Raw genomic sequence first — 9,126 nt, 5'->3', positions numbered from 1 at the left:
AGGGGAAAGGTCTCTGTTTGGCCTTGTCACAGGCAAACAAGGGGGTCATCTGCACGCGTTTTATCTGAGTCACGTGGAGATGGGTGGTTCTTCACAGTGTGCCCTTCCAGAAACACAAATAGATGAAGGGGTTTCTTAATCACCGCTGTTTTCTAGGAACACAGGGCTCAGGTGAAGTTCAACTTCACCTTCCTCGGTGTTTCATCAGGGGAATCCTTCTGGAAGCAAAGATGTGTACTTCTTACTGCTGGCCAAATGGCTTCTTAACAAGGCAATTAAATCGTTGTTTAGAATGAAAGAGAGGAAGACGCTGGGAGAGGAGGCGCTGTGGCTCGCGCCAGTTAGTAACGCATCACGGCTCACGGTCGTCATACTACAAGTCCCAGGGAGCAACGCCCGCTTTCTCGCCTACTGCCGGCGGGAACGAGGCGCCCCGGGGCCTGACGGGAACCACAGTGGTTTGGCTGAATGACGGAAAAGTCATTTGAGCGGGTCTTCATTTTTCGGAAGAGTATCTCAAAAGCTCTTCAAACAAGGCACGGACACAGAATCTAGAAAATGATAAAGAATCAATGATAACGTTATTTCCACGGGGGCCAGACCGGGATCCACCCGGAGAAGGTATTTAATTAAAGCCCGAGCTCCAGTCAGTTTTCCCAGGAGTCTCCTTTCCGGCTGTGCCTTGCGTCATTGCTGTTGCGTCTTCTCATTGGCCGGTTGACGGGTTGCGGCGCCTGCGCGCTGCATTCCTTTGAGGGTCGTGGGCAGACGCCATTTTGGCCCCAGCGGTGCTTCTAGGAAGTAGAGCGCCGGCTCGCGTGCCTGCCTGTCTGCCAGCCTGCCAACCTGCCTGCGCTTCCAGGTCAAAGCATTCGCCGTTGCCGCTGCCGCTTTCTTACTCTCCGCACCCGTTAAGTTCTCCGGTCGGGCGGGAGTCTCTGAACACTCAGCCGCGCCTTCCCGGGTCACACCGCCTGGAAGGAGGTGACGGGGGCGGCGCGGGGCGCGGACACTCCCCGCTGAGAGTCCGCCTGCCATGGACTCGGAGTATTACAGCGGCGACCAGTCAGGTGGGGCAGGGACCTGGGGGACCGGGCTGGGGGGCGGAGCAGTTACTCGGCGGGGCTCGGCCTGGCACCCGGCGGGTGGGGGCAAGGAGGCCCCCGAAACCTTTCTTCCCGCGACCCGGCCCGAGGAGGGCAAGAGCCCACTGACCGGCTGCAAGCCTCGAAGCTAGAACGCTGGAGACGGGATTCTGGTGGGAAAGCTTTCTTCTGAATCGGTGAAGGTTTTTGCTGAAATTGGGAAGTCACTTTCGTCTATTAAGCTCCTATTGTGTGCAAAGTGCTAGGGTAGGAGAGATATTTTCTGTTAAGAGTTTTCAGTAGTTGAGTAGTTGGAGAATCCAAGGGGCGATGGGGCGGGGGATCCTTCCTACACTTTTCACTCCTAGTTGGGAGTGGTTTAATCTTGCCTGCAACACCGGACATAAGTGCAGGGCGCATGTTTCAGTTGCATGCATAGAGTAAGGAGTGCACTTCTGGCACTTGTGATTTTTGTGCCTTTCTTCCACCTTGAGATCGTTCCTCTTTCTCCTCACCGAAGTTTAGTCTCCTTTCTTTACTGTTTGTTTATTCTGTAAACTCTTACTGGGGCCCACTCTGCTGGCACGGTGCTCGGCACCGGAGATTAAGGATAAGTGAAGCAGAACCTGGTGTGGGAAACACGTTGCGTTTGCTTTCCCTTTGTGTGCTAGTTATATTGGGGGTTCTGTCTCAAAAGTTCTTAAATACACCCACTATGTACCCACAAAAATTGTTTTAATTGTTTAAAATTTAAAAAATTTTTTTTTAAAAACTTGAGTTCTTAATGGTTTAAGCGTTAAAGCTATTTACTGGTTTGAGTTCATTGCTTTTCCTTACATAGGACAGTGAATTGTAATGACTGCAAAGGGTTTTCCAAGCATGCACTGCTTAAAAACACCTTCCTAAACCAGGTGCGGTGGCTTATACCTGTAATCCCAGCACTTTGGGAGGCGTAGGCGGCCAATGGCTTGAATCCAGGAGTTCGAGACCAGCCTGGGCAACATAGTGAGACCAACACCACCCCCACCCCGGCACGCCCCTACTCCCCACCCCCAACCCTCGTCTCTACAAAAAATGCGAAAATTAGTGTGGTGGTGCCCACCTGTAGTCCCAGCTACTCAGGAGGCTGACGTGGGAGGATCCTTTGAGGCCTGAGCCCGGGAGGCAGAGGTTGCAAGTGAGCGAAATTACACCACTGCACTCCAGCCTGGGCGACAGAGCAAGACTCTGTCTCAAAAAAAAAAAAACACTTTCCTGATACTTTCAAAATAGTTTTTTTTCCATTCAAAAAGTGGACCAGGCACGGTGGCTCACGCCTGTAATCCCAGCACTTTGGGAGGCTGAGGTGGGCAGATCACCTGAAGTCAGGAGTTTAAGACCAGCCTGGCCAACATGGTGAAACCCTTTCTCTACTAAAAATACAAAAAATTAGCCAGATGTGGTGGCGGGCGCCTGTAATCCCAGCTGCTCAGGAGGCTGAGGCAGGAGAATCACTTGAACCCCAGGGGGTAGAGGTTGCAGTGAGCTCAGATCACGCCATTGCCCTCCAGCCTGGGCAAAAGGTGCAAAAAAAAAAAAAAACAAAGTAATTATGTGTAATACCTGTACATAGGTTAAGTACGAAAAGAGGTAACAGAAAAATAGCAGTTCCCTGACTTACTCCCTCCACACACTTCACATTCTTTTAGCTGTTTGGGGGTTTATCTGTGTATTCCTAATTCATGCACTGTCTTGCTGCATCATTTTTAGGCATTCTCTAATGATGTTCTGTTATGCTAGGACATTTTAGCCTATGTGCCCCCTTCTCCCCTGTCTTCCCACTGTTGCAGCATAATTGTCAAACTTCAAAACTATTATTTTTATCATGACCATATGTTCTTCTTAGCTAAGTAGCTTAGCTCATTTATATGATAGTAATCATAGTGATTCTTCTTTTTTTTTTTTCCTTTTCCCCATGTGGGTGCCTAAAGGAGAATGTGATTTCATTCTTAGAGAACGTTTTGGTTTTCCTGTAGTTGAGTACTTCATTTTTAAAACTTGCTTATTTTTATAAAACTGTTAAGTCTTCCTATCTTCTCAACCCTAACTTCCTCTCAATACAATTTTACTCTGTATTTTTAAAGCATTGGGGCTGGGTGTAATCCCAGCACTTTAGGAGGCAAAGGCAGGAGGATCGCTTGAGGCCAGGAGTTTGAGACCAGCCTGGACAACATAGCAAGACCCCATTTCAACAAAAATATTAAAGAAAGTTGGGTAACAGTTTTTATTTACCATTTTATATATGCTTTTCTTGAAGAAATTTTCAGTAGTTTTGGACTGGAGTTCCTTGTGTTCTTCATTTGTAAACAAATACTTACTGTGTATCAGGTACTAGGCAGTGTTCTGGGCTCCAGAGATTTAGCAGTGAACCAAAATCCCTGTTCTTGTGGCACTTTCATTCAAGTGAAGAAGACCCACGTTAAACAAAATAACTTCAGGTAGTAATATTAGAAGGTGGTAAATGCCCTGAAGAGAAAGACCCAATTTTAACATGAAGTTGAAATAAATTGTTGACTTGGTGTTTAGTGTTGTTTCTTAAGCTACAAATTGTTTTTATGGTGTAGTTTTGCTGCCACATATTTCACAGTACGTGTTATGATTGTTGGTATTTGTATGAGTATTGTCTTGTTCAAAATATTAGCATCTTTAGTTATGCTTCCTCAGTGGTAACTTGCATTTACGTTATTCTTGATTCAGTGTGTTCATTTCACTGTAGATGTCATTCATCTTACACCATAAGTTGGTTTTTGTTTTGTTTTTAATCAGATGATGGTGGTGCTACCCCAGTACAGGATGAACGGGATTCAGGGTCAGACGGTGAGGATGATGTAAATGAGCAACACTCCGGATCAGACACTGGAAGTGTAGAACGTCATTCAGAGGTATTGGCTAACCAACATCTTTGGGAGGGCTTTTCCCTTGCATTCTGTGAGACCTGTTATGTTATAGGAGTTACAGAATCTCTGTGGCAAGAGTTTAGGGTTTAATCTCTGAGAGAAAAGGAGCATAAGTTAATAGAAAACTGCTTAAAAAATAAATAGGGATGTTCTGTTTACTGTTGAAATCACAGTGAAATACGTTCTGATTGGGTCACATTTCAAATGTTGGGCAGCTTTCAACTGTGAGTATTGATTCAGAAAATGGGCCGGGCCTTTGATATTTGACTAAGTTTCCCTATTCTGCAGTAATGTCGTAGTGGGGCATTGAGAATTTGGAATCTGAAGGAATACCACTTGAAGGTTACGGGGGTTATCACCTGTCAAAATTTATGTCAGCATTTGCCCTTCTCATTTTGAAATGTTATGGTGTGCATAATGTATGTAATAATACTTTTTTTTTTTTTGAGACAGTCTTGGCTCTGTAACACAGGCTGGAGGTATAGTGGTGAGATTTTGGCCCACTGCAGCCTCCGCCTCCTGTGCTCAAGACATCCTCCCACTTCATAGTCTCCTGAGTAGCTGGGACTACAGGCACAGGCCACCACGTCCAGCTATTTTTGTTTTCTTGGTAGAGTCGGGGTTTCACCATGTTGGCCAGGCTGGTCTCAAACTCCTGACCTCAAGTGATCTGCCCGCCTCAGCCTCTCAAAGTGCTAGGATTACAGGCGTGGGCCACCACACCTGGCCCGCAAATATAATTTTAAGAGCTGTTTCTGTTTAATAATACAGAATAGTATTGGGTTTTCTGTACATTTTAACATATTTGGCCTAATACATAAATATTTCAGAACTGCTTTATTTGCCTTTCTGGTTATACATCATGTTAACAAGATAAAATTGGGAAATTTTTCAATAAATTCGCCTTAAGTCTTTGGTAGACATGACTGAAACAAATAGGAATGATAAAGATGGAAAGATTTAAGAACTTTCTATGCCTTATATTTTTCTTGATTACACATATGCAGAAAATTGTCCAATTTTTAGTAGGTATGATTAGAGGTTATATTATTGACTCTCTTCTTTGACAGTACATTAGTATATCATACATTCAGCAAGTATTTATTGAGCGCCTAATATGTGTCAGACTCTTTTTGCAGGTGCTTTGGACTTATCAGTGACTAGAAGTTAAAATCTTTCTCTTCTTAGGTATGTTTTTCCAGTAGGGGGAGAAAGACATTAAGCAATAAACATTTTTTTTTAATTGTGTAGTTTGCTAGAAGGTAACATGCTGTGAAGAAAACAGATAATTAGAACAGAACAAAGGATGGAGGTCAGGCTTTGGTGTTAAATAGGGACCATATAGGCCTTTTATTAAGAAAGTGGCATTTGAACCAAGGTGTGAAGGGAGGCAAAGGAATAGCCATGTGGATATGGACGTTTAGGGGAAGAACATCCCTGGCAAAGACCCCAAGGTGAGTGTACTTGATGTCTTCAAGGAGCCAGTGTAACTGAAGTGGCGTCAGTAAGGAGTAGGGGAGGTCAGAGAACTAAATGTGGGTGTGGAAAAGGCTCATCTTCTGTATATTTTGATGTCACTCAGGTTTTTTCCTGTGCTTTTAAACATTCAGAGTAAATTCCAATATTTTAATTAATGATAGTTGGAAGTTACTTAATAATGTGTATGTTGTTACAGTCAGTGCATTTAGTGTGTGATATTTTAAGTTTCCACTTTGGAAACAGCATTCAGAGATTAACCACTGTCAGTTTAGGACCCAGTATGGTAGTCATCTCATGGCCTCATGGTGCAGTTACAAGTTCAGGTTACCCTAAGCATCTTTATTTTTTTAAAATAATATGGATTCTAAATAAATAAATGTGCCTGTTTTTGAAAATTTGGAAATCACAGACTGTCCCAGACTTAAACAATAGTTTGACTTAAAAATTTTCAACTTTGCGATGTTGCAGGTGCTGTATGCATACTTTGAGTACCCATACAACCATTCTGTTTTTCACAGTATTCAATAAATTACATGAGATACTTAACATTCTATTATAAAACAGGTTTTGTGTTGGGTGATTTTGTCCAACTGTAGACCTTACCTCTGTTTGGAGCACATCTAAGGTAGGCTAGGCTAAGCTGTGATGTTTGGTGGCTTAGATGTATGAAATGCATTTTTGGCTTAATGATATTTTCAACTTACTATGGGTTTATCAGGCTATAACCCCATATTAAGTTGAGGTGCTCCTGTATCTGTAAAGTTTAAAGAAAAAAATCAAAACCAGCATACTCCCAACTACAGAAATGACTATGAGCCTTTTCACATTATTTCTCCTGCAGTTTCATTCTGTCCCGTGTATATGATGTGTATATATTTTAACTTTACTTGAGATTTTACTATATATATTTTGTATCTATCTTTCTATCTATATCTATATATTTTGAGACAGAGTCTTGCTCTGTCCCAGGCTGGAGTGCAGTGGCGTGATGTCGGCTCACTGCAACCTCCGCCTCCCAGGTTCAAGCGATTCTCCTGCCTCAGCCTCCCGAGTAGCTAGGATTACAGGTGTGCACCACCACGCCTGGCTAATTTTTGTATTTTTAGTAGAGACAGGGTTTCACCATGTTGGCCAGGCTGGTCTCAAACTCCTGACCTTGTGATCCGCTGGCCTTGGCCTCCTAAAGTGCTGGGATTACAGGTGTGAGACACTGCACCCAGCCTATATATTATTTTTATCTCTTCGCTTAAGATTATACTTTTAGGTGTTTCCTTACGTTATTGAAGGTTCTCAATAAGCGTAATTTTTAATGGTTTCACAATAAGCAGCATTACTTACTCAGCAATTTTCTAATTGTTGTAATTTATGCTGTTTAGCTGTTATATTAAATAACTGAAGCTGCCCTGAAGATTTTTGTACATAAACATTTGTGATCATTTTTTGTTGTTTCCTTAGAAAGCTGCCAGGAGAATTGAGATTAAAGAGACTGAGACATTTTAAGGCTCTTCATAGAATTCCTCTCCAGGAAGGTTATGCTAATTTGCTAAACCACTAGTACTTCAAGAGTGCCAGTTGTACTGTATATAAGTGTTGAGTTCTGTATTAATGTTCTTTTGCCTATTTAAAATGACTTTTAAGAAGAAATTTTGCTTTCTCATTAAAAGTTTTTTTTTAGAAGTAATGGGATGTTAAAAGAGTACAGTTGCATTAAATGAAGCAGTGCAAAGGCCAGGCATGGTGGCTCGTGCCTGTAATCCCAGAACTTCGGGAGGCCAAGGTGAGCAGATCATGAGGTCAAGAGATCAAGACCATCCTGGCCAACATGGTGAAACCCCGTCTATACTAAAAATACAAAAATTAGCCGAGCATGGTGGTTCGCGCCTGTAGTTCTAGCTACCTAGGAGGCTGAAGCAGGAGAATCTCTGGAACCCGGGAGGTGGAGGTTGCAGTGAGTGGAGATCACGCCACTGCACTCCAGCCTGGCAACAGAGCGAGACTCAGTGTCTCACAAACAAGAACAAAACAAAAAAAATGGGGCAGTATGAATTACAGGTCCAAAGCCTAAAATACACTAGTTTCCTACTGAGGCTGTAACAACTTGATACAACTTGGTGGCTTAAGACAACAAAAAATTATTATCTTATAATTCTGGAAGTCAAGTCCAAAATGGGTCTCGCTGGACTAAAATCAAGGTGTCACAGGGCTGTGTTATTCTCTGAGGAAAAGCACATTTCCTTGCTTTCTTCAGTTTGTAGTGGCTACCTGCGTTTCTTGGCTGAGGCTCCTTCCTCCATCTTCAAAACCGGCAGCGTAGCATCTTCACAACTCATTTTCTGACCTCTTGTTTCTGTCATCACATCTCTCTCTTACTCTGACCTTCCTGCATCCCTCCTATATGAAGCTTCTAATTATAATTGGGCCTACCTGGATAATCCAGGGTAATGTCCCTAGTTCAAGGTCCTTACCTTAATTACATCTGCACAGTAATGTCCCTTGCATGTAAAGTGACATATTCACAGGTTCAACATGGACATTTTTGGGGGGCCATTATTTTTCTACCATAAGATGGTACTCACAGCATAATTTTCCCAATAATGGTACTTTTTTTTTTAACCCCTCATCTGTATTTTAGAATTTAGGCTAGTATTTTTTTTTTAATTCATTTCATCTATAGTATTTACTCAGTACACACACACACACACACACACACACACACACACACACAATCTTTAAGATAGTGGTCAGTATAGGAAATATTGATAAGATTTTGAAGACCAGTAATTTTGCAGGTTTCTTAACCACTTTATTAGAAAGCTCCTTTAGTTATTAAAAAAAGAAACTTATATTTTCTTAAAATAATTGTATATGTCTATAAATAATCTCGGACAGGTGACAGAACAAGTCTCATATCAGACTAAGAAAACGAGTTTACTGTAACACATGTATGTAATGGGCTGTAAATCTTTCTGTTTAGGGAGCTTGTTCTGTCCATCTGTCTTTGATGGGCCTGCCTAATGGCCATTTCTAATAACATCTCTGTTTATTCTTGTATGGTTGGCTTTATTTTTTTCTCCAAGATTTGAAAAACACTCAGTAATCAAGATAAATGATATTTAAAAACTCAAAATTAATGCAAAAAAATGAGCAAAATATCAAAATCTTAAAGTTAGAATCAGTAACAATGCTGTGTTAGTCTATATTTGAGCCAGAGGGAAAAGGAAAAACCAGTACCAGTTACCCTGTCTTCACATTTTAAATATTTTGTTCATCATGGGTTTTTTTGCATCAACGTTGATCTTTAAAAAGCACCTGTCTTGGGCTGGGCGCAGTGACTCACTCCTGTAATCCCAGCACTTTAGGAGGCTGAGGTGGGCGGATCACCTGAGGTCAAGAGTTGGAGACCAGCCTGGCCAACAAGGTGGTGAAACCCCATCTCTACTAAAAATACAAAAAAATTAGCCAGGTGTGGTGACAGGCACTTACAATCCCAGTTACTAGGGAGCCTGAGGCAAGAGAATCGCTCGTACCGGGAGGCAGAGGTTGCAGTTATCTGAGACCACGTCATTGCACTCCAGCCTGGGCAATGAGAGCGAAACTGTCTCAAAAAAAAAAAACAAACAAAAACG

The 9,126-nt window shown here is 42.4% G+C and overlaps 1 protein-coding gene across 1 annotated transcript in view; it reads left to right on the top strand.

Moving 5' to 3' along the window:
* Positions 1–461: 461 nt before the first annotated feature.
* The window catches only part of IWS1 (IWS1 homolog (S. cerevisiae)), a 45,953-nt gene continuing 37,288 nt past the window's right edge, over positions 462–9,126 (top strand). Inside the window, exons 1-2 of the mRNA XM_011941675.1 lie at positions 462–1,070; positions 3,891–4,006. Of these exons, the coding sequence (XP_011797065.1) occupies positions 1,037–1,070; positions 3,891–4,006 (150 nt within the window). The 5' untranslated portion in view covers positions 462–1,036. The remainder of the gene's footprint in view (positions 1,071–3,890; positions 4,007–9,126) is intronic.

The sequence above is a fragment of the Colobus angolensis genome, unplaced genomic scaffold (assembly GCF_000951035.1).
Source record: "Colobus angolensis palliatus isolate OR3802 unplaced genomic scaffold, Cang.pa_1.0 Scaffold20, whole genome shotgun sequence".
In the NCBI taxonomy this organism is placed as follows: domain Eukaryota; kingdom Metazoa; phylum Chordata; class Mammalia; order Primates; family Cercopithecidae; genus Colobus; species Colobus angolensis.
This window is presented reverse-complemented; position numbering and strand designations above follow the sequence as displayed.